This window comes from Onychomys torridus, chromosome 9 (assembly GCF_903995425.1).
Source record: "Onychomys torridus chromosome 9, mOncTor1.1, whole genome shotgun sequence".
Lineage (NCBI taxonomy): Eukaryota > Metazoa > Chordata > Mammalia > Rodentia > Cricetidae > Onychomys > Onychomys torridus.
Genome location: NC_050451.1, coordinates 51,614,086 through 51,638,793, shown reverse-complemented (window position 1 = coordinate 51,638,793; position 24,708 = coordinate 51,614,086). Strand labels below are relative to the sequence as shown.

The 24,708-nt window shown below is 43.5% G+C and overlaps 3 protein-coding genes and 1 pseudogene across 3 annotated transcripts; 2 read left to right on the top strand and 2 right to left on the bottom strand.

The window, feature by feature from the left end:
- Window positions 1–1,670: 1,670 nt before the first annotated feature.
- Defb135 (defensin beta 135) lies at window positions 1,671–3,639 on the top strand. Its single transcript, XM_036198817.1, has 2 exons — window positions 1,671–1,728; window positions 3,464–3,639. Exons 1-2 carry the CDS (start codon window positions 1,671–1,673, stop codon window positions 3,637–3,639), a joined length of 234 nt encoding a protein of 77 aa, XP_036054710.1.
- Window positions 3,640–4,069: 430 nt separating this feature from the next.
- On the bottom strand, window positions 4,070–4,672 carry LOC118590755 (annotated as a pseudogene).
- Window positions 4,673–15,335: 10,663 nt separating this feature from the next.
- On the top strand, window positions 15,336–16,214 carry LOC118590754 (dehydrodolichyl diphosphate synthase complex subunit Nus1-like). The gene has a single exon (XM_036198515.1). The coding sequence runs from the start codon at window positions 15,336–15,338 to the stop codon at window positions 16,212–16,214; it is 879 nt and encodes a 292-aa protein (XP_036054408.1).
- A 5,310-nt stretch (window positions 16,215–21,524) lies between these two features.
- On the bottom strand, window positions 21,525–23,801 carry Defb131b (defensin beta 131B; the record flags this gene model as incomplete). The annotated part of the gene is made up of 2 exons (XM_036198826.1): window positions 21,525–21,676; window positions 23,750–23,801. Coding segments are annotated over 2 exons (204 nt in total), but the record flags the coding sequence as incomplete, so codon positions are not given.
- Between the last annotated feature and the right edge of the window lie 907 nt (window positions 23,802–24,708).

The following is a 24,708-nucleotide window of genomic DNA, read 5'->3' as shown; positions in this document are numbered from 1 at the left end:
ATACCTTGACGAAGGCAACTCTTTTTTTTTTTTTTTTTTTCAGAGCTGAGGACCGAACCCAGGACCTTGTGCTTGCTAGGCAAGTGCTCTACCACTGAGCTAAATCCCCAACCCCAAGGCAACTCTTACAAAGAAAAAACATTTAATTGGGGCTGCTTACATTTTCAAGGTTTAGTCCATCATTATTGTGGTATGACATTGAGGTATGGTGGTGTGCAGGCAGACATGGTGCTGGAGAAGTAGCTGAGTGTCCTACATCTTGACTTGTAAGCAACAGAAAGCGGTCTGAGACATTGGGTGGTATCTTGAGCATATATGAGACTTCAAAGCCTCCCTCCACAGTGACACATTTCCTCCAATAGTGCCACTCCCTTTGGGGGCCTTTGTTTTTTTCAAACCACCATTATCTATGTATATCTAGTCTGGTGGACAAAACATAGGGCAGAGTGATAGTAATTTATTTATTTATTATCTATCTATCTATCTATCTATCTATCTATTTATTTATATTAGGATCAAGCCAATAGTGTTGTGCATCTGAGACAAGGGCTCTAAAAATGAGCTACAGTGCCAGCCCCAGGACAGTGATGGGAGAGCCAGTTTCTAGTGCTGGCTCTTTGCTCTCTAGCTGAAAATTGTATCAACTCTGTTGTAAAGGTCTTTGTTTGTTATACGGCCTTGCTGGTACAGTTCACAAAGATTTTTCATAAAAATTACGTCATTTGCTCTTGAAAGTCTCTGAGACAGGATAGATAGACCAATGATGTACAACCTGCTCTACAGGCGAGAATACTGTCAGATGAAGTACCTTATTCAAAGCTCATAAAGCCGGCATGCAGAGTACAGATCAGTGCTCACCTTTACTCCTTAAGGGATCTTTGGTCTTCATACAACACCATACAGCTTTTGTTAAACACCAAACCCTGTTGACTCTCAGCCCTCAAAGAGAATGTTTTTTATCACACTTCCTGTGCACAACTCACATTGCCCAGCATGTACCTAAGCTCAGTAGGAGGCCATGGCTCAGTGATCTCTGAAATCGTGTAGGTGGTACTATGGGGGTTATCCTGCATTTTTTGGGGTAACTTGTTTTCTAAAAAGCTTACAGCCCAGCTAGAATCATGTCAGGCCAGTCTTTCAGCTTTCACATACAGGAGTCAGTTTGTACATTGTGTTCCTGCCAGTGATGATTTACGTGAACTTGGTAAAGCTATTTATCCCAGTTACAATTCAGTGGACTTGGTTTTCAAAAGGGGAGAATTCCCACCTTGAGTTTTGAATGTGTATGAGTGAAAATAACCATCACCATCACTGCCAATGACACTAGACTTATAACTTGGGAACACACTAGGCATTTGTGAAATGGGTGTCCTCTGAAGATATAAAGACACCTATCTACACAGAATTCCAGTAGGGCTTTGAATGAGATTATTGACACAGTGTAAATTGGGTTGATAGCTCAGAAGTGGCAGCTAGCAAGCACTTGTTAGTGATGAGATGCAATGTTCAAAGTCTGATCTTGCATTTATTGGGCTGCTCAATGGAGCAAGCAGATGTTCTTGTTCCAGAAGGTTCACTAGCCACACAGCTCCTGAGGTCTCAAAAGCTACATATACAGTCACTTGCCTCTTCCTTGCATCTCAGCTGACTCTTTGCTCCCTGGTTTGGCCATGAGGAGCGTACCATTGGTCCTCGTGGTCTTTGTCTTGCTCTCCTATGTTCCACCAGGTAAAATGGATTCCTTTCCTTGTGGAATCATGGTGTGGGGTTCTATGAGACTGAGATAAAGGCAGTGCTGAGAGTCCAGGAGTAGAAACAGAGAGGGATGTGGGCAGAGAGAAATGGTGTGGGTTGCTATAGGGAATGAAGAGATGATACCAAGGACACAAACAAGAGATGGCTCTCTTCAGAGAAAAAGTTGGTTCTGAATTTGGGTCTTGAACATCTGTGGAGTTTGTTGTGGGCAAGACTGGACCAACATTGGCAGAAATGGGGCAGAGTAGAGTGCTAAGACTCTTAGAGGACAGACAGGACATGGGGTAGAAGGCAAGCTATTCCTAGAGGACCTTTGGGGCTTGCCTCTCATGGTTGGCTGTCCACACAACTTTTCATTTATTTAGAAGTCAAGACAAATGCTACAGTGAGAAGAACCTAAAACCTGAGCTAGTTGTCAGAGTGTGTTAAATTACTTTGTAGCACAGTGGGATCCTGTAGGGGCATCAGAATGCGTAATCAGACTCTGTGCTCCGGACAGAAGGGAGTAATGTGAGACTATGGAGATGCTGGGCGGCGGTGGCGCACGCCTTTAATCCCAGCACTCGGGAGGCAGAGGCAGGCGCATCTCTGCAAGTTTGAGGACAGCCTGGTCTATATAGTGAGTTGCAGGACAGCTAGGACTACACAGAGAAATCCTGTCTTGAAAAACCTTTAAAAAATTATGGAGAAGCCCCCATTTAGTAATTGAAGTGGGCACTTGTGGTTTTCGGGGGAAGGTGTTCAGAAAGTTCCTTCTTCCTACCTCAAATCTTCATGTTAAAAAGCTCCACTTAAGGCCCAAGTGTGAAACCTTTAAAAGACAGTTGCTGCTCCTGTGTATGACCAGATTGCCAGAGACTGCCCCATGTGTCCTCTTGACTCTCTGTCCCCAAAGGAGTGCTCCGGGGCTAGTGAGCACACAGCAGTCAAGTGTGCTTACCAGGAGCATTTGACCATACACTATTGATTATTTGCACACATTGATTCTTTCTGCAGATCAAAGCCCAATCCATGGTTCTATGCTGGCAGCTAGTAGACACCAAAGCTTACCATAGAGGAGCAGGATGACCCAGGCTGCACTCTATGAACTGCGCCCTACCTCCTGTCCAGTATTCCTTGGCTTCCAGGGGCACTTAGGTATTAACATTGCTAGATTTTAGGTATGGGTTTTAGGTATTTCAAGCTATTTCTTACCCATTACCCCACAGGATACCTCTGAATACCCTGTCATTAAGCTAGGATGGGTCATGGGGCACTTAACAAAAAGTCATCCAGAAAGGAATTGGACACATTGGGATGGAATTAAAGGCTTCTGAGTTCTAGGCCATTGGTCTTCCATTCTTCAGACTGAACTTTTGACAACCAAAAGCTCCCTGGGAGATGCTTTCGTATGGAGTCTCTGCAGACACCTGGAACTTCTTCTCTGTCTTCCATGTAGAAAATAGCAGCAAACTGACCCTACTGTGCTATCCTATGCAGAGAAATGACCATTGGGTCATGTAATTTTAGACCATAGGGGCTAATGGCTCAAAACAGGGCCCCTGAAAGCTGGAGCCAAAGCAACTGGAAGGAGTGTGTAGCCATAGATACGGTGAATATATTTGATTATGTAGAGTTTCTCATTAAAGTGTATGAAGGGCCTGAAGTCTAAATTACCCATGGCACTGGAGGACAATAATTGAGCATTAACCTTTTCCCTCCTTTACAGTTAGGAGTGGACTGAATATTTACATAAGACAAATTTTTGATTCATGCTGGCTCTTCAAAGGTGTTTGCAAGAAAGAATGTAACGGAGAACTAGAAGAAATTTATAACATTTTGTGTGACGCTGAATCCCTGTGCTGTATAGACCGTAAGGACATGCCCACTCTGTTTGTGAAGTAATTGTGAGTATCTGGGGTCTCCCACTGGTTCCTCTGAGAAATCTGAGAAGCTCAGTTGCACTATTAAAATGTTGGCTTTAGCCTGTCAGTGTTTTTTTGTTTTGTTTTTTTTCTGCCTTTTCCCAGAGCTGAGGATGGAACCCAGGGCCTTGCGCTTGCTAGGCAAGTGCTCTACCACTGAGCTAAATCCCCAACCCCCTGTCAGTGTTTCTGTAGGCTGTGTTTCTTGGTTGCCTTTCTTCAAGAAGTGCTTTAAATTAAATTCTTTGTCACCAATATTTTTCTCATTACCCCACAGGGGAAGGGGACATTTCCTAAGGTGCTTCTAAAGGAAAAGTCCCAGCATCCATTTTTAACCTTATATCAACAGAATTACCCAGTAGTTTCTTAAAAAAAAAATTTTTTTTAAATTTTTGTTGTATATATTTGCTTTAAATCAGTGAAGGTTCAGATTCAGGTGAGTGAAGGGTCTTTATGAGGAGTTTGTATTGTCTAGATGCAAGGTATGCCGCAAACACACTCTGAAGTAAAATGGGAAATACCATCTTTCTACAGATAGGCTTAGGAACTGTAATCCAGTAATATAAGAAGTTTTCTTTCCTTGGTAGAAAGCTTGATTTAAACCTGGCAGCAAGGCCCCCATTCACAGATACAGCAAAAAGGATAGGGTATATACCACCTGTAACAAAACCAACTAATGTGCTCTGGCTCACGGCACAGGCTTCTCAGTTCAAATCACCTCCACTCAAAGGTATGCTTACAAAACCTCCACAAGCCATGCTCACTGTCAAAAATGGCATCATGGCCATTGGTAAGTTAGAAACTAGTCTAGCTGGGGTTACATGCAAGATGTGCCGATAAAGACTGTTTGCTATTAGGCCACCGAAACCAGCATTAAGCCCAACAAATACTGATCCATGTTCAAGCATATTCCTTTCTGGTTCTGGAAGTTATTTAATTTTTCTGGATATGATATCAAATAGTGAACCTTCTTTGATAGTACTTTGTGTATGATTTTCCATTTTGGACCACTTGGCGGGATGAATGGCATAAGGCACTCCTCCCGGCCTCCATGCTTGCCCAGGTTCTCCTGATCGCCGGTGTTTTCCACAACCTTCACTCGGGTCGCATTTTTTTTTTTTTTTTTTCCGAGACAGGGTTTCTCTCTGTAGCTTTGGAGCCTTTCCTGGAACTCACTCTGTAGCCTAGGCTGGCCTCGAACTCACAGAGATCTGCCTTTCTCTGCCTCCCGAGGGCTGGGATCAAAGGCGTGCACCACCCCTGCCCGGCCATACTTTTGTGGGGCTGCAAGCAGAGCCCACGTCTCATTCACACTAAGCAAGGTCTCTACAACAGAACTAGATCAGCCCCAGCTGGTCCTTCTTCAGGTCTGATTTCTATTCTGAAATGCTTTTGTGAATGTATTCCATTGTATCATGTAACTTTACTCACCACTCTCAATGGTGTGTAGGATTAGGTTGGAGAACTATTCTTGTGTAGTAAATGATTGTATCTATAGTTTCCAGCTTGGAATTTTCTATAAATAGCACTGTGACAAACATTACTTTCTTCCTTTTTTATAGGTCACATTCGGTTTTAGTGGATCAACGTGTAGTTGTGGACCCAGAAATCTCACCTCTGTCTCTCAAATTGATTGTACTGATTTACATCCTCAACCATGTTGTTACTTCTTATTCTGGATCCCAGCTAGTGTTTTCTATCCCCAGCCCCGCCCCCCATGTATACTAATGATACATAGTAACTGAATTTGTATTTTACCTATGACTAATAAATGTTTACTGAACGGTCAGATGTCCTTGTTTGTTACTCAGGTACAGCTGGAAGTTAGAGCACAATGTGTTTATTCACAAGTTATTAACAATATGTTTATCCAAGCTTTAATGTAGAAAATAGGAAAATAAAAGTCACCTGGAAAATACCTAAATTGAGGTATTGAGCATGTTGCAGTTTATAATACCCATTGAGGATTTCCTACTGCTTAGTGGGACTACATCATTTAAACATTTCTGTTAGGTGGGGATGTAGCTAGGTTTGCAGAGTGCTTTCCTAGCATGTGTGAAGCCTTGCGTTCATCCCTCCTGTCTCTGTTGCCAAATAGTGATGAAGACATAATGATATATTCCTGTTTGTGCATACTGGCGGAAAGGTGTGCAACAACTTATTTTATGTATCATCATGGTTGTGTTCTTAATGGCCATGCGTGCTAGTGGGGTTGACTCCCCAATTCTGACAGGCTGATTCTGGTACTCCCGCCTCTCCGTCAGCCTCACCTGGCTGTTGGAAGGGCCCTGGGCTATGCAAACAATCCTCTCCTCCCCAGTATACATTTTTTGGCAGAGGAAAATTTACATAGAATATTCTCTGTGGGAAATAACTGTTCACCTCTAGGACAAGCTTAAACTTTTTTTGTTTTCTCTAACGTGAACTGTTCTGCCATTCACTTCCTCTCTCATCTCCCTGGTAAACTGTTGCCGGGCTTTGAGGCCATTTGGACGCTTTTGGTTTCTTGCCAAAAATTTTCCTTGGGAACTCTGACTCAGTACAAATCTTATCCCACTTGCTTTTGAAACCCAGACAGATTCCATCATCTGTTTTCCTGCCCCCACCTCATCTTGAACTCTTTAGCACCTAAAACCCAATTTAAAATGCCAGTCCAAACCATTCCAGGGTTCTGGAGCCTATCATGTATAGAGAGCTGCGTGTAGCCGCACCCTAAAGATGGTGCTGGCTTCCACCCTCTGCCTTCCCGATGGCAAACACTCTTTATGGTAAACAGCTCCTTATTTGGCTATGGCTGGATTCGTGTGCTGCTGGCATATGCGTGAACCTGTGGACAGTGCCCACGTGGCTGCCTGGGGTTGGTAGCCCAGCCCTACTTAGGTGCTGGGAGAGGCTTGCCCCAGGGGGGAGAGACAATGCAATTAACAAGAGATTCTGATTAAACTGTATTAAGAAGAGTCCCGTTGTTGCATCATCCTTGCTGGTCGAGGCGGGCGCGACAAGTGGTGGCCCGTACGGGGGAAAAAACGGAGAAACGAACGTACGGGGAAAATTACCACGTCTCTCTGGACTCAGAACTTTTTACAGTCAGGCGGTATACCGGTAAGTAGAGCCGCGACAAAAGCGGACGGGTAATTAGAATAGCAAAGTCAACAAGTGAAGCCTGCTTCGGGACTGTAGCGGGCGGGTAATTTGCATAACAAAACAAGCAGGTGAAACAAAACCAGCAGGTGAAACAAAACAAACAGGTAAAACCGGAGGGCTGGGGCTGTGCTGTAGAGGCTCCGAGAAACCTCCGAGAAACTTCTCAAATTGAGGAAAGAAAAGGATATACTAACATGGGCGCTTCCTCCTCGCACCCAATTTTTCTGGCTCTTAATGAGCTGCTTCTCTCTAAGAAATTGAAAATATAAAAACACACCCTAGAGCGATTTTTGGAACAGTGTGATGTAGTTGCTCCTTGGTTTTGCAATTTCAGGAAGCCTCACAGTGCCTTCCTGGGAGAAAATTGGGAAGAGACCTAGATTTGGATACTGGAGCAGATCGCAGTATCATAGCTAGCAAAGATTGGCCTCGAGGTTGGCCTATACAGGCTTCCTCACAAACATTGCAGGGATTGGGTTATGCCAGTGTTCCAAATATTAGTGCAAATTTGTTAAATTGGCAAAATTCAGAAGGTCACTCTGGCGTTATGCAACCCTACGTCCTTGAGCTTCCAGTGTCCCTCTGGGGGAGGGATCTTATGAAATCCATGGGCTTTCAGTTGAGTAATGAATACTCCAAAGAATCTAAAAATATTATGAAAAACATGGGGTGTCATCCTGATTTTGGCCGGGGAAAATTTCTACAAGGCAGAAAGGAGCCAATACAAACAGTACCTAGGAAACCCAAACAAGGGCATTCCCATATCCTGGATAACGGAGGAGCCAGTTTGGGTTCCTCAGTGGCCACTCTCCTCTGAGAAATTACATGCTGCATATCAATTAGTGAAAGAGCAATTGGAGGAAGGGCACATTAAACCCTCCCTTTCTCCCTGGAATACACCCATATTTGTCATCAAGAAGAAATCAGGAAAATGGAGATTGTTACATGATCTTAGAGCTATAAATGAGCAAATGAGAATTATGGGACCCGTACAGCGTGGTCTTCCATTGCTGTCAGCCTTGCCTGAAAATTGGCCTATTATTGTGGTAGATATTAAGGACTGCTTCTTTTCCATTCCACTGAATAGCAAAGACAGTGAGAGATTCACTTTCACTTTACCGTCCACTAATCATGAGGAACCTGATAAAAGATATCAGTGGGTTGTATTGCCACAAGGCATGGCCAACAGTCCTACAATGTGTCAATTATTTGTAGCAACTGCTTTAGAACCCTTGAGAGCACGTTTTCCTGGCTTGAGATGCCTCCATTATATGGATGATATACTGTTAGCAGCTAAAGAAGAGAGCATTCTTCAAGAAGCATATAGCTCACTTGTAGAACTGCTAAAGCAAAAGGGACTCTGTATTGCCCCTGAGAAGGTGCAACAGAGCAAAGTTGTCAATTATCTTGGCTCTAAAATAACTAATCATCATATCATGCCACAAAAGGTAGAGTTAAGGAAGGATCATCTTTGCACATTGAATGATTTTCAAAAATTATTAGGAGATATAGATTGGATAAGAGGAAGTTTAGAAATGGCCAATTATGAATTAAAACCATTATATGATATTTTAGTTGGAGATGCAGCCTAGGATTCACCGAGGCAATTAACCAATGCAGCCCGAGAAGCCTTAACAAAATTAGAGGATAGGCTACAAAGAGCTTTTCTTCAAAGAGTGCAAAATAATGATGATATTACCCTGTGCATTCTGCCTACCCAGATGCAACCTACGGGGATTTTATGGCAAAAAGGACCCTTGTTATGGATTTATACTAAAATCTCACCTGCAAAATCAATTGAGTATTATCCTGTTGCTGTGGCATTACTTGCGCAACAGGGTATTCAGCAATGTTTGCAATATTTTGGGACATCACCACAAACGCTAGTTGTTCCTTATGATTCTACTCAAGTCAAGGTATTATGTGCTGCCATAGATGATTGGGCAATACTGCGTTGTACCTATCCAGGACACATAGATTGCCATTATCCTAAACATCCACTATTAACTTTCTTTAAAGAACATCCTGTAGTTTTCCCTAAGGTAACTGCTTCCCAGCCCATTCCAGGAGCAAGTGTTATATTTACAGATGGGTCTAAGACAGGCTGTGGTGCTTATATGGTGGATTCTACTGAACCTGTAAAGCATCAATTCTTGCCAGGTGCACCTCAACAGGTGGAGCTTTCAATAGTTCTTGAAGTTTTCAAGGCTTGTCCATTTGCATTTAACTTAGTGTCAGATTCTAGTTATGTTGTTAATGCTTTAAAAAGCCTTGAATGTGCAGGGTCCATCAAATCTTCTAGCCCGGTTAGCTCATTGTTTGGCCAGTTACAGAAACTGATCTGGCAACGTAAAAATCCTTTTTTTGTGCAACACATCCGCGCACATACCAGTCTGCCAGGTCCATTGGCTAAAGGCAATGATATAGTGGACCAGTATACTAGACAGGAATGGATGTTTGTGGCTTCTGCCATACAACGAGCACATGCTTTCCACAAAGAATTTCATGTTAATGCAAGGACATTACAACAAAAGTTTTCTATCTCACGTGCGGATGCACGATGTACTAGATTGTCCCCAATGTGTCATTTTTCATCATCCTTCTAGATTAGGAGTTAACCCTCGTGGTTTGCTCCCCCTAAAAATATGGCAAATGGATGTTACACACATCTCTGAATTTGGACGTGTCAAATATGTACATGTATCTGTTGATACCTGTTCTGGAATCATTCATGCCACCCCAATGGCAGGAGAGAAAGCCTCTCATGTTATTGCTCATTGCTTAGAAGCTTGGGCAGCATGGGGTAAGCCTCAACAGTTAAAAACAGACAATGGTCCTGCATATACCGGACAGAAGTTCGCTTCCTTCTGTCAACAGATGAATGTGCAACTTGTACATGGCCTACCATATAATCCACAAGGTCAAGGCATTGTGGAGTGTGCTCATCGCTCCTTGAAGGAGTTGCTTCAAAAACAAAAAGGGGGAATAGGCTATGGCCGTACCCCTAAGGACAGACTCTCTCTTGCATTATTTACTCTGAATTTTTTGAATTTGGATGCTTCCAATTATTCTGCTGCAAATTTATCTAAAAGGTTGTCTAGTTATCTTTTAGGCAATTGGACCGGAGAGTTTGATAACCTGATGGACCAGCTGAGAATGGCTATTGTCACGGTGAATTCGACACGAGTGGATACCGGACTGGTGGAGGGATTATCTTCCTGGATTGCTACAGCCATGGATCACATGAAGGAGTGGGTGGGAATAGGAACCCTAGTAGGTTTACTGGTGCTCACCTCCCTAGTATGCTTGTGGTGCATTTGTCGCATTAGGATCTCACAGCGTCGCCATGCAGCCATGATTGTCCAAGCCTTTATGGCCATTGATGCAGGACAGTCCCCCCAAGCCTGGTTGGCTACTTTAAAAGATATTTAGGCACAGGATGCGAGGCCTGCACACTGCACTTGAGGTTATGATATGCCGACCTCAAGAAGAGCAAGTCTGATTGCATGTGGGTTGGTACCCTAACTCCCACCTCTGTGAAAAGGGTATCGGACGGGTCTAGTGTTCTCTGGGTGGACGACGCCTGGACAAACATTAGTACATGTTCCATTTTAGCAGAGATCAGACCTCTACTCTTGCCTGTTGCTCTGTAAAACAAAAAGGGGGAACTGTAGAGAGTTGCATGTAGCCGCACCCTAAAGATGGTGCTGGCTTCCACCCTCTGCCTTCCCGATGGCAAACACTCTTTATGGTAAACAGCTCCTTATTTGGCTATGGCTGGATTCGTGTGCTGCTGGCATATGCGTGAACCTGTGGACAGTGCCCACGTGGCTGCCTGGGGTTGGTAGCCCAGCCCTACTTAGGTGCTGGGAGAGGCTTGCCCCAGCGGGGAGAGACAATGCAACTAACAAAGGGTCCTGATTAAACTGTATTAAGAAGAGTCCCGTTGTTGCATCATCCTTGCTGGTCGAGGCAGGCTCGACAATCATGTCTCGTGACAATCATCCCCCATCATGGGTCTCAGCAAAATAACTGAAGTCCCATACCACTCAAGTCCCCATGAGTTAACTTGGGTCTCTTGTTCTACCAGGCTAGGTAAACTGGAATGCCCATCCTTCCTGGGGACCACAGGCAGCACTAAGCAAGTGTTCCCAATGGTTTTTGGAACCAGCTGTCTCTCACATTAGATCACATTACACAGCTTTGGTCTCAAGGAAGGGAAAGCAGCCACATCTCTCAATTTCTCTACTTCTTCCGTCCTCAGACTGATCCCATCTGTCCCCATGCCCCATGACCTCACGGGCCATGCTGTGAGGGGCTCCCTCATTTCTGTTTAAAAGTCTTCTTCAATTCGAGTGGCTCAGATGCAGACTATTGTCCATTATAGTTTCCTATACTGGGCCATTATCGAGGCCCCTGTATACATATGGAATCATAGATATTACATCTACATATTTGTGTGGTAGACTCCATTTATTAAGAAAGCATGACACACTCTCTCTCTAGAGAGCATTCTCTGCTTTCCTGAGTGGATAAAACAGAAGTTGGGACTAGGAGAAAGTCAGACTCCTCTTTCTCTGCACCACTGTGTGAGCAGGGATATGTTAGGTGTCTCCATGCCAACCTGGGATGCTTCACGTGCAGATGACTTGACATCGGTTGCATGTCCTTCTCACTCTCAACGGAAATCATACACTTGCTACTTCAGCAGCCAGCCATAACCTCCAATACCACATGGGAAAGGCAGCCACGTTGGGATTGCCCTCATGACCACTTCGCCTTCAAACAGATCAGTCTTAGCTACGTGCCTTATCGCCCATCGTAGGGGCCATGCAACTGCTCCTCTTTACCCCATCTTTGCTTTTTTGTCTGCCTGTGCTCAGGCTTTAACTGTGCTGTGGGACATTTCCTAGGGATATATGAATAGGTATCTGTCTTCCCCAGAGAGGGCACCAAAGACACAACCAAGAGATGATTCTACCCAAGTTTGTCTTGACAAACCAATGAGTTTATTGGAGTTACTTACCGGGGTGAGGTGTGCACAGACCCTTAGGCAGGTGCATCATTGAGAAGCCCATTCCAGGATGGGTGGTGACTCATGAAAGATGCCTTCCTATAGCTTCCTGCGGAAGAGCTCCACTGAAGCTTCTTCTGGAATGTTTACTGCACATGTGACCTTGGAGACAGACTTTTCGAGTCTCATAATTTTCTAAGCTTCCAGAGCCTTGTAAGCTTTATGACCTCTGTGTTTATGTTAAATTAGCTAATGCTACTATTAATGGATGTTTTCTAGGAATACAGTTGACCTATTTATCTGGTAACCTTAATGAACTCATTTTTATTACTTTTTATTTTTTTTATTTTTTGAGACAGTTTCTCTGTGTAGCAGTGGCTGTCCTCGAACTCGCTCTGTAGCCCAGGCTGGCCTCAGACTCACAGAGACCCACCTGCCTCTGCCTCCTGAGTGCTGGAATTAAATGCATGTCCCACCATTGCCAGGTGTGAACTCATTTCTTAATTCTCATAGTTGTTTTCAATAGATGCCTTGAGATTGTCTACATAGCTAATCACACACCTTAGACAAGAGACTTTTCTTTGTATTTAATTGGTGGGCTCCAACTTTCCCTTCTCATCACACTGACTAGTAATCCCCCCAGTAAGACATTAAGAATTTTGAGAACAGGTATTCCTTCTTAGCTTTTCATTTTTTTCTTTTTTCTTTTTATTATTTGTGTGTGTATGAGCTTTTTGTCTGCATGTATGTCTATACACCATGTGTGTATAGTGCCCAAGAAGCCCAGAAGAGTGCATCAAATACCCTAGAATTCAAGCTACAGATGGTTGTGAGTCACTATGTGGGTGCTGGGAATAAACCCCTGTCCTGTGGAATAACAGCCAGTGCTCTTAACCTCTGAGCCATCTCTGGAGAGATGCCCTCATGTCTTCTTTTGGATTCTTGTGGAAATGCAGTATTTCACCATTAAACATAATGTTAGCTCTAGTTTTTTTGTTTTTTTGTCTGTTCTTGTTTGTTTTTAAATCACATTGAGGAAGCTGCCTTCTCCACCTACTTTCTTAGAGTTCTTAGCCTGAGTTATTTTTCTTTTCATTTATTGATGTATTTATTTATCTGTTTGCCTGAGTTATTCATATACTTCTTTCTGCTAAACAGAGTCTGTCACTCACAAGTGGCACACACACTGTACACTGGCTGACATGGCGCTTCACTCAGACGCCATCACTTACCCATCTGTAATTTATGTTGAAAAGAACAAGAAGGGAGCAACCTTGGAGTAACTTGAGGAGATGACAGCTGAAGTTTGAGTTTTTTTGAGATGTAAGCTATTTGGTGATGAACACATTATCTCCACAAATATTAGACTGTAGGAAAGATATTTCCCCATATCTATCACTTACGCTGCTTTCGTATTAGTTATTTGTGTGTGTTCGCGCAGGAGTACCATGGTATATGTGTGGAGGTCAGAGGACGGCTTGTGAGAGTTGGCTCTTTCCTATTCTTTTCAAAGGATTTATTTTATGTTTTCATGGGGTGGGTGAGCACAGGCTCTCCTGGAGCTGCATTTACAGGTAATAACTGATTGAGCTCAGGTCCTTTGAAAGAACAGCAAGAGCTCTTAACCATTGAGCTGCCTCTCCATCCCCTTCTCTCTCCTTCCGCTATAACGGATGGAACCCACACCGTCAGGTTTGGCACAAGTGCCTTTATCCACCGAGTCGTCTTCCTGGCCCTATTTATGTCACTCACGTCTTTCATAGTGTGCAGTGACAGTTACTAAAGTCTAAATTGTTGCTTCTGTGGTTTCTTTGGCCTTGGAAATCATGCTTACATATTTTTATGGCTCTGATCCGAAATGTTCCCCAAGGGCTCATTTGTTGAAAGCTTAGTCTTCAACACCACAGTTTTAGAGGAGTAGTTAGTTAGTGAGGACCCTGACATCATTAGTCCAGCATGTGCTTCTGGGCTGATGGGCTTTGGGGAAGAGAGGGACACTTTGGAGATGGGTACCAGTTGAAGGGCGCTAGTCCTGACTGAGCATGCGCCAAGGACTACATCCCGCCCCAGGCTTCCTCTTCACAAATTCATCTCGTTACTACAAGGTTGGCGGCTTTGCTCTGTCACGTGCTCCCTGCCCTGGTGTTCTGCCTGGTCCTGTTCCAGGAGCAAGGATCCACATGACTATGGACTGGAATTTTTTGTGAGTCAAAATAAACATTTCCTCCTCTAAGTGGCATTCCTTGGGGATTTTTGCCATAGCAAGGAAAACTATTATGTTAATACGGGCATCTTCTATGCTTAACTACATCTGAGAGCCAGTGACTGAATGTTTTCTAGATTAGAAGGACATTTAAAACTGGAAAACTCAACTTACCTGTGAGTTTGCACCCGAATCCTTCCTCGTTAGAACTCTAAACAAGGACTCCGGAATAAAAATGAAGGTATTAAGGGCTTACTAGTTTTAGGGTCAGCCAGTACAGCTGTTTAGCTTCCGTGAAAGACCGCTGACCCAACACGCCATGCCATGTATGTGGCTCAAGCAATTTTTAGCCCAATTACTTTAACTACTAAGACTCTCTTGGAAGCCTAGGGCTAAAATGGGCAAAGGTTAGATCATTGTCTTGGTTAAACAATAAGAACGTTGGACAACACTGACTGGAAAGAACGTCCCCAAAGACACGCCACATCCATGTTCACCCACCAGAGTCTCTCTAGTAGTCGATATACACGTTTAAGTGACATTTGAAGATAGGAAGCTTGCTATAAAGTGTCCGGGACCATCTGTCCTTGGGCTAAAAATCTTGCACAGTGAAATTTGGAAAAGCTGAGCGGAGTAAGAGGAGTTTGCAACACCATGGAGAGGAAACTGCTAAAGGTCAGATCGAAATCTACTCTAATGGAGAAGTAGCACTGTCCCAGGAGGCCGAAAGCAGTGCCGACCCTATGACTTAGGTATTTTTTAAAAAATCTACAAAAATTAGACTCCCCAACTCTAAACTCATCCAACAAATATATATTGGTAAATGAGTTAAATACATAGTCATCAAAAAGAAATCCAAATGACCAATAAAATTCTGAAAAATGTTCAGTCTTTTTATCTGTCAGGAAAAGGAAAAATCAAAACTACATTCCAGGGGCTGGAGAAGATGGTCCATCCACTACCTGCACTTCTCGTGCAGAGGACCCTGGTTTGATTCCCAATTTCCTTAGCGGCTTACAACAGTAATTCAGGTTCTATAGGGCCCAGCTCCCTCTCCTGGTTTCCACCAGCTCCTGCACCTAAGAGGTGACTATAAACTTAACGCAAGCACAACGCACATGCACATTCACCACTCACGTTAAAAAAAAAAAAAATCTTTAAAAAGACCTGTAAAAGGTCTCCAGATCCCATCGCACGTGTGTCAGGGTGGCTATCATTAAGCAGTCTCACAGCAGTGGGGGTGGGGCCGCGGGAGCCGGTGTCTGCTGTGAGCGTGGGCCCGGGGAGGAGGCGGCGCCCGGCGGCTCTCACGACCATGGCCGGGCTGCAGGCGCTGGTGCAGCGGGTGCTGCGCGCGCTGATGTGGCGGGCACTACAAGCCCTGCTCTGCCCGCACCAAGCGCTCATCTCTGCGCTGCGCGTGCGCCCGGACACCGGGAGCTGGATCCCGTGGCTCCCCAAGCCTCTGACGGACCGTGGGAATTCTCGTCGCAGTCCGCGCCGGCACCTGCACCCGCACCGGCACCCGTACTCGCGGCGGGACCCGGCGCTGGCCGCTATGCACCCCGGGCTGCGCTGGCGCGCGGGCGGCGGGACCCTGCACAAGTTGCCGGTGCACCTGGGTCTGCTGATCACGGAGTTGGAGCACAGCTTCTCGGACGTGGCGAGCATCGTGGTGTGGTGCGTGGCCGTGGGGATCTCCTACGTTAGCGTCTACGACCACCAAGGTATTTTCAAGAGAAATAATTCCAGACTGATGGAGGAAATTTTAAAACGACAACAGGAACTTTGGGGCTTAGGTTGTTCCAGAGACTCAGCAGAGTTGGCAGAGTGTAACGGCAAAGACCGGCTAGTTTTAAACTGCTGGTCGGCAGTGCAGGTGCTGTCCCCAGAAGACGGGAAAGCAGGCGTCGTGAGAGCCGCCCAGGACTTCTGCCAATTGGTGGCGCGGCAGCAACGGAGAGCCACGGATCTGAACGTGGATGTGTTCGACGGCTTGCTTCGTTCCCACGGCTTCCCTGATCCGGATTTAGTACTGAAGTTTGGTTCTGTGGACAGCACATTAGGCTTTCTCCCCTGGCAAATCAGACTGGCTGAGATTGTGTCCTTGCCTTCTCACCTGAACCTCCATTACGAGGACTTCTTCGCCGCCCTTTGTCAGTATGCAGCGAGTGAACCGCGTCTGGGAAAGTAGTGGTCCCTGTGTGCGGCCCTCGCGAGGGACTCTGATGTTTACAAAGTACCTATAAATACCCTGTGCACACCTAGTTCACATTCCTCATAATTTATCAGCAGACACAAAGAATGTCTTACTCGAGTGTGTGTGTGTGTGTGTGTGTGTGTGTGTGTGTGTGTGTGTGTGTGTGTGAATAAACCAGGGAGGCAGCAGGGAATGGAATAGCAGAGGATGTGAGCCTTCAGATTTAAAGGTCTCAGCCAGTACACCTTTCCTGATTTTGTGAAGTATAGGGAGTGATTAAAGCTGGCCGTTTGGAGTAGGATGAGGGTAATTTTTATTCGGTTTATCCTAGTGACCAAACTTTAATTTTTAAGAATAGTATATTGACTTACTAAACGGGAGTATTCTCGTTTTGAGGGCGATTCAGAGGAGCGGAATCCCGTACTCACATGTTGAAAGCTTGCTTACATTCAGAACATCTCTCCTCAGATTGCTGGCCACTTCCGTTCGTTATTCTAGTAAGCAATGTGACTTCAGAGTACTGATTTGGTGCCTGTGTTCTGGGTTGTGAAGATCATTTGAAAAAGAAATCGCTCAGTATTGAATTTTGCCGAAGATAACAATTTTAGTTGTAGAATTATGCAGTTAAAAGCTAAATAAATAATCGTCTTAAAGATGGAAAATCTCCTAAAAAGACAGTTTTGATGCCTTTGCTGGTGTGAAGAGTAGCATACCACATGGTACCCCAAAACACTTCCATTAGCTTTTTATTTAAAATGAACATTTAGAAGCTACCAAAGCAGCTCGTCCCTCCAAGGTAGCCCATTCCTCCTCCGAGTAGTCCCTGAGTTTCTCCCCCTTCCCAGTAAATCTCAATAACAACTCTGCATAGAGGGCTGAGCAGGATGGAGGTCTGTCTGTGTCGCTAAGTCTATGAAAATAACTTCACTTGATCATTTGTGTTCTCTTGTGTCAGAGAACAGCACTAGCCCTGTTATTTTAAGAATAAGTTAATCCTTAAGAGGGATTTAATGTTTTCCCCATACTGCTCACGTTTTGATGGATACTATTCTTTATATGTAATGGGCGGTTTTCACAAAGCTCTTACCAGCACGAGTCATGTACATTTAGTGTGGGGCTGTTTAAATATCAGGCCCCAGAAATCTGAAAAACAGCAAAGACAACTGGGTTTGGAAAGCAGGATCTAGAATAGCATCTCAGACTCTGAGGGGAAGAATGTGCTTTCACTTGGGATTACAAACCCCATTTATGATGTAAAAAAATATAATAGAAATTATTAAAATGAAGTTTGGTCCAGTGATATTGCTTTACACTTAAGTGGTTTTTTTTTTTTTTTTTTGGTAAAAATTCTTTTTTAAAAGGTCTTAATTATTGCCAAAAATTTGTGTGAGGCTACAACATATGTAAACATTATTAGAAAATCCTCCTTTTCTGGCGTCCCGTGCAGCGATCCATGTTCCATTGGTTTTTATTCTCCCTAGGGAGGTTAACTTAAGAAAATTCAGTGCTCTTCATTAACATGATATACATGTTCTTACTGGACCTTTTGGAGTTGGTATGGTTTTAGTGAATTAAGCTTAGCTTACTTGGAGTAAAGGGATTTAAGATTTGTTAGCCAGACGTGGTGGTGCCCATCTTTAATCCCAGCACTTGGGAGGCAGAGGCAGGTGGATCTCTGTGAGTTTGAGGACAGCCTGGTCTACATAGTGAGTTCCAGGATAGTCAGGGCTACACAGAGAAACTATGTCTCAAACAAACAAAAAACAAAAACAATCCCTCCAAACAAACAAACAAAATTGTTAAAATGAAGTTAAATTGCCCATCAGAACAGAACCAAAATCCTAAGTCTGTTGTAGTCCTGGGAAGAATTGCTTTAGCAAGTAACTAGGGTCTGAATTTCAATGTAAGCATTCTAGAACTTCTCACGTGATTGCTAATGCAATCTGGACAACATGAAGTGTACTGTTCATTCTGTAATTCTTGTCAGGATCATCACAAGCTGTACATCATCAAAACCCCTTGGAGCGTCCTACTCACAGACGGCATCTTGGAGTGTGTAAAGAAGTGGGAGGGTTTGAATCCATTCTGAAGCTGGACTGTGGATTGCTTTTTCAACCTGACTGGTTGTTGCTTGAAGTTGAAAAGCTGATTAAAATGTGAATTGCAAATTCTGGTACTTTGTGACTGAGTCTCGAATGCCTGTTTTTGACAAGAAAATGCTACAATATTAATGAACAGTGCCAAATAAACGGTGCATATCTATAGTTCAGTCAGTATGCTGATCAGCTCCTCCCATCCCGGTGCTGGTTCCACTCTTAGAGTCAGTGAAGTTTTTGTGATGCTTGGAGTGGAGATTTTGACAACATGTAAACAATGTATACAGCAGGTTTTTATGATTAAGGGATCAAATTTATTGAATTTCATTAATAAAAGTTGAAATATGTATGAATGAAAAAAATCAATAAAAGAATATACTTTCTTCATGGACCATAGTGGCTATGTGAATACTATATTTATTCTAAACAGGGATGCAGAAAGTCTTTATTTTGCTTCTTTTTTGAGACAGAGACCTTTTTTTAGCTAGTATGTTCTTTCCTGGAGCATATTCTCATTTTCACCGTTTACAGTCTTACATAGTTTATTCTTTATTTAAACCAAAAGGGGCAGCTTCACCTTTGCCAGAACTGTCGAATTCCACAGTGACTAAAAGCTGAATTTTCACCGAATCTAGAAATGTCTTTATAAGGGAGGAGATTGAAAGGTGAGAAGTGTGACGGGCCTAAGCACAGTGTTCACTTTCTTTCTTTCTTTTTTTTTTTTTTTTTTTTTGTTTTGGTTTTTGTTTTTCGAGACAGGGTTTCTCTGTGTAGCTTTGCGCCTTTCCTAGAACTCGCTTTGGAGACCAGGCTGGCCTGGAACTCACAGAGATCCGCCTACCTCTGCCTCCCGAATGCTGGGATTAAAGGCGTACACCACTGCCACTCAGCCTCAGTGTTCACTTTAGAACACAAGACCCAGCTGGAGACAGCTTTATAACTGCTGCCTTCGTCTAAAACCAGGACCCACGAAAGGCCTCACACCCACTTTGGGATCTGCCTTTAACAGAAGTGACTGTACGATGGTCTGAAGGAAAACCCAAGGCCTGTGTCAGCACTCACCCAAGACTCTAACTGATAGCTGTAAATGGATAAAAGTTACGAAAAGGAGAATGTGAAAATTTCCTGGAGGCTTAAAAACATTTACTATAAGTAATAACAACATTTAAAAAAAATTGTGAGATAATTGTATGTTAACAACCGAGCCTGATGGAAGGCCCAAGATTAGGGAACATCCACAGGTAAGGAATCTCAATTTGGCCTGCCATACTTCTGGGAGAAGAAGGGGCTGCAAGAGGTGAGAGCCTGGCTTAGTCTAGCGGTGTATAAGGAGACAGAGTTCTGCCTGCAATGGCCAGGAACAGATCTCATCAACTGAGAATTACCCTGCAGTTATATAGCTCTAGGCCTGAGGGTCAGTGTGTGGTTAAATTTCTGGAGCAACCTTTTGGTTACTGCTGCAAAGCCTGAGATCTCTGAGCTGGGGGGTGGGCTCCATGACCCCCCTAACTGCATTCTTCCTGCAGGGTGATTATTACGCAAGAGTTGCTCTGCCTGTACTGATCTTAGTGATGTGGCTGTTTCCCACACAGCCAGTACAATTGAGAGAAATCCCTTAGCTGAAAGTCACACCTCTGGGTATCATCTGGGGAGTCTTGCCCAACCCACAGCATGAAAAGCCAAGTGTGGCCAGCAGAGGCCTCTGATACACAAAGAAAAACTACTGCCACAAAAACCATCTCTGGTGGGCATCAACCTCTCCCATTCAGTATAGACTATCCAACCATAGGCAAGACAGCAAGTTCAACTAACCCTCTCCCTATACATAATAGCCTAGCACAGACACTCACCCACCCCCAACATACAGTTTAGCCAGAGATGTTAAAGACCTATACAATGAAGTTATAAAGAACTGAAAAATAAGTTTAAGGACGCATTAGAAGGAAAGAATTAGTTTAGCAGAATTAATGCTGTTAGAAGGCGTTAGCAAATTGTCCTATAGATCCAGATAGGTGATTGCTATTTTTCACCTCCTCCTCCTCCTCTTTCTTTTTCTCCTCCTTCATCTTTCTCCTCTTTCTTTTGAGACAAGGTCTCACTGTGTAGCCTTGGCTGACCTGGAATTTGCTATGTAGACCAGGCTGGCCTCAAACTCATAGAGATCAATCTGCTTCTGTTTCCTGAGTGCTGGGACTAAAAGCATGCTCTACCACTTCTGGCTGATACTTGGTATACATACATATATATATTTTCCTGAAACAGGGTTCCTTTGTGCAGTTTTGGTGCCCCTGTCCTGGAGCTTGCTCTGTAGACCAGGCTGGCCTCAAAACTCAGGGAGATTCGCCTGGCTCTGCCTCCTGAGTGCTGGGATTAAAGGCGTACACCACCACCGCCCGGCCTATTCTATTGTTGCCGATCCCAGGCTGCTTGCTGCCAGGAACTCAGCAGTCACCACACATAGCTCAGAGCCCTGGAGCCCTGAGAGCTGCTCACCTGGGACCCTCCAGTTGCTCTCTCTGGCTTGGAGACCTTGGACTAGTCCACACTGTCAGGAGAAACTTGTTCCAGGCTCCTTGACCAAATAGATAAAGGCACCAGGTGATAACAGCTGGTTTCTTACAAAGGTATTAGATACCACTGGACTCCTTGACAGAAACCTTTAAAGCCAGAAGGGCCTATAAGAGTGTAGAAAGATCACAAAACACACTCTAATTTATGTAATCACCATGATAGTTTGTTACAGGCAGTACTCATTATAATTTTAAGTTTATTCTTTGACAACTTCATACTTGTATATAATACATATTGATCATATTCACTCCGCTCCTTTCTCTTATTCCTCTGCCCCTTCCGCTGAGCCATTCTCCTTCCCAACACTTCTCGTCATATTTTATTTCTTCTTTTCTTCCTCTTCTTCTTCTTTTAAATACCCACTGAGTTTGATTAGCATTGCCCAGCCCAACCTTGTATACATGATGCAGTATATAGTTGAAAGCACAATCTAGTAAGAGAGAGAGAGAGAGAGAGAGAGAGAGAGAGAGAGAGATGTGAAAATAGACTATAAGATGTGATAAAACATGTATTTATTTCAGTGTGGCCATGTAAGCATGAAATTCCTTTTACTTGTCATACCATTTATTCTTAGGTGGGCAAGGAACTTTGAATGACTTTGGATGTCTTTTCCTAAGAAGTTGAGTTCAACTAGTCATCATATCCTTTTCTTCTTTGCTTGTCTGTCCTTTGCTCCACAGCAGATGGTCCAATCTTCACAATATTTGATGGCATATTCGGTGGTAGCACACTTCATTCTGCAGTGGCGGTACTCCGAGGAGCACTCCTGTCTGTCAAGGAAGCTCCCGGCTTTGAAAGAAAGAAGACAAAATGTTTCACTGTATTGCTTATTTGTTACTACTTTTCAAAAGATTCAGTAGGGCAGTGGAGTTGCAAACCTTTAATCTCCACACTCAGCAACTCGGGATGCAGAGGCAGACGGATCTCTGTGAGTTTGAGGCCAGCCTGGGCTACAGAGTGAGTTCCAGGAAAGGCTCCAAAGCTATGCAGAGAAACCCTGTCTCAAACCCCGTGCCCCTGAAGAAAAAGGGAAAAAAAAATCATTTCTACTACTTTAAAATTTTCTGCATATGTGTAGGTCTGTCTGCTATGTGTGTGAATGTCCATGAAATCCAGAAGAGTGTTGGATCCCATAGAGCTGGAGTTACAAGTGGTTGTGAGCTACCTGACTTGAGTGCTTGAGAATTAAACTCGAATCCTTGGCAAGAGCAGTATCTTAGCTGCTGAGCCATCTCACCAGCCCCTCTATTTGTTATTTTTAGCATTACTTTAAGTTTTGAAATTTTACTTGATATGTTTTGCCTGCACATATATTTGTGCACCATGTGCCTGCCTGGTGCCCATGGAGGCCAGAAGAACCGTCAGATCCCCTGGTTAGTTACACATGATTGTGAGCTGCACGTGGGTTCTGAGAATATGAAGTCCAGTCCCTGCAAGAGCAGCCAGGGCTCTTAACCACCAAGACACCTCTCTAGCCCCTTCTATTTGCTATTCTTATCGTTGAAAATAGTTTATGACTTAAGAAAAGAATAAAGAACCTTCCCAGAATGTAAGAAAAACAGCATTAAAATGAATGCAAAAGAAGACAAGAAGGTGTCATTGTATAAAGCTAAAGAACAGAGGCAGGCAGGTGGAACGGTGGGCGCAGAGGCAGCGGCAGCACCGAGATGCAGTTGTAATAAAGACCAGAAACTGAGCTATTACCCATTAAGGAGTGAATGAAAACAAGCTCTTAGTCAAGAGCTTGGAACAGGGATGCCTTTAATCCCAACACCCGGGGAAGGAGCCATCTCCGTGGGACCAGACCAGAATGGATCTGAACACTGTCTGAGGCCAACCCAGGGCCCAGCTGCCAATCCTGCGAAACCCAACAACTTGGAGGTGTTGCTGAAACTACCCTGCTTAGCTGAAATCCATTCAGGAGAGAATTCAGAATCCTACAGTCTGCAGTCTGAGGAAACAAGATCAGCTGAGGAGTTGACAAATGAGCAAAATCATGACCTGAGAACAGAAAAGAAGGCACCACCCAGCCACCTAACCAGATCACCAGATTTGTAAGTATACACTTCACCGACTGAGAACAGGTAAGCTCCCATCTCCAGACCGGCAGATCAGGTCTATAACTCGTAGGCCCTACCCATTGGAGTCCCAGCGACCAGACAGCTACCTTTCCCTGCACCCCATGAAAAAAAAAAAAAAACCCAAACCAAAAAACAAACAAAAAAGCTAAACCCTACGAACCTAACAACCACTGAAAACATAAGCACACCCTACACCAACTGGGAACAACTGCTCCCAGAGACAGAACCCATTAACACTGATTGGACTAAGCTGCTCCCAAAGATACAGAGCCCAACAGCACCAATTTAATCAAGAACTCCTAGTGAACCAAGACTAACAATTAGAACAAGAGAGACACCTTCAGACACAGACACCGCCTACACAGAGCAGAGGAAGAGATGAGTAGATGCCAGTGCAAGAATACAGGCCACAACATGAAGACCTACATGACACCATCAGAACCTAGTGATTCTACACCTACAAGACCTGAACATACCAAGGCAGAAGAAATCAACCCTAAAAATGACTTTAAGAAGATGATAAAGGCCCTTAAAGAGGAAATGAAAAATTCCCTTAAAGAGGAAATAAAAAATTCCCTTAAAAAGGGAATGAAAAACTCCATTAAAGAGGAAATGAAAAATTCCCCTAAATAAATGGAATAAAAAAACAAACAAATCAAAGAAAGCCAAGAAAAAGTAATTAAACTGAGGAAGGAAACAATCCAAGATCTGAAAAATGAAATTGAGACAATAAAGAAAACACAAACTAAGGGCATGCTGGAAATAGAAATCCTGACTAAACAAACAGGAACTACAGAAACAAGCATAACCAACCGAATGCAAGAGATGGAACAGAGAATCTCTGACACTGAAGACACAATAGAGAAAATAGATGTGTTAATCAAAGAAAACACTGAAGACCAAAAAATCGTAACACAAAACGTCCAAGAAATTTGGGACACCATGAAAAGATGAAATCTAAGAATAACAGGGATAGAAGAAGGAGAAGAATACCAACTCAAAGGCACAGAAAATATATTCAACAAAATCATAGAAGAAAACTTTCCTAACCTAAAGAAAGAAATACCTATGAAGACACAAGAAGCTTACAGAACACCAAATAGGCTGGATCAAAAAAAAAAAAAAAAAAAAGTCCCCTCCCCACTTAATAACCAAAACACTAAACATACAGAACAAAGAAAAAATATTAAGAGCCACAAAGGAAAAAGACCAAGTAACATATAAAGGCAAACCCATCAGAATAACCCCAGACTTCTCAATAGAGACTATGAAAACTAGAAGGTTCTGGGCAAATGTTATGCAGACACTAAGAAACCATGGATGCCAACCCAGACTATTATACCCAGCAAAACTCTCAATCACCATAGACAGAGTAAACAAAATATTCCATGATAAAACCAGATTTAAACAATACCTGTCCACAAACCCAGCCCTACAGAAAGCACTAGAAGGAAAAACCCAACCTAAAGAAGCTAAACACACCCATGAAAACTCAGGCAATAGATAATCCCACACCAACAAACACGAAAGAAGGACAACACAACACGACCACAAAAAATAACAGGAATTAACAATCACTGGTCATTAATATCCATCAATATTAATTGTCTCAACTCACCTATAATAAGACGCAGACTAACAGAGTGGATAAGAAAACAAGATCCATCCTTCTGCTGCATACAAGAAACACACCTTAACTTCAAAGACAGACACTACCTCAGAGTAAAGGTCTGGGAAAAG

Bases quoted from the DNA above. Each gene is read 5' to 3' on its own strand.
- Defb135 (XM_036198817.1), top strand. From the start codon at position 1,671: ATGAGGAGCGTACCATTGGTCCTCGTGGTCTTTGTCTTGCTCTCCTAT. The intron at 1,729-3,463 runs GTAAAATGGATT...CCTCCTTTACAG, and splicing joins GCTCTCCTATGTTCCACCAG to TTAGGAGTGGACTGAATATT.
- LOC118590754 (XM_036198515.1), top strand. From the start codon at position 15,336: ATGGCCGGGCTGCAGGCGCTGGTGCAGCGGGTGCTGCGCGCGCTGATG.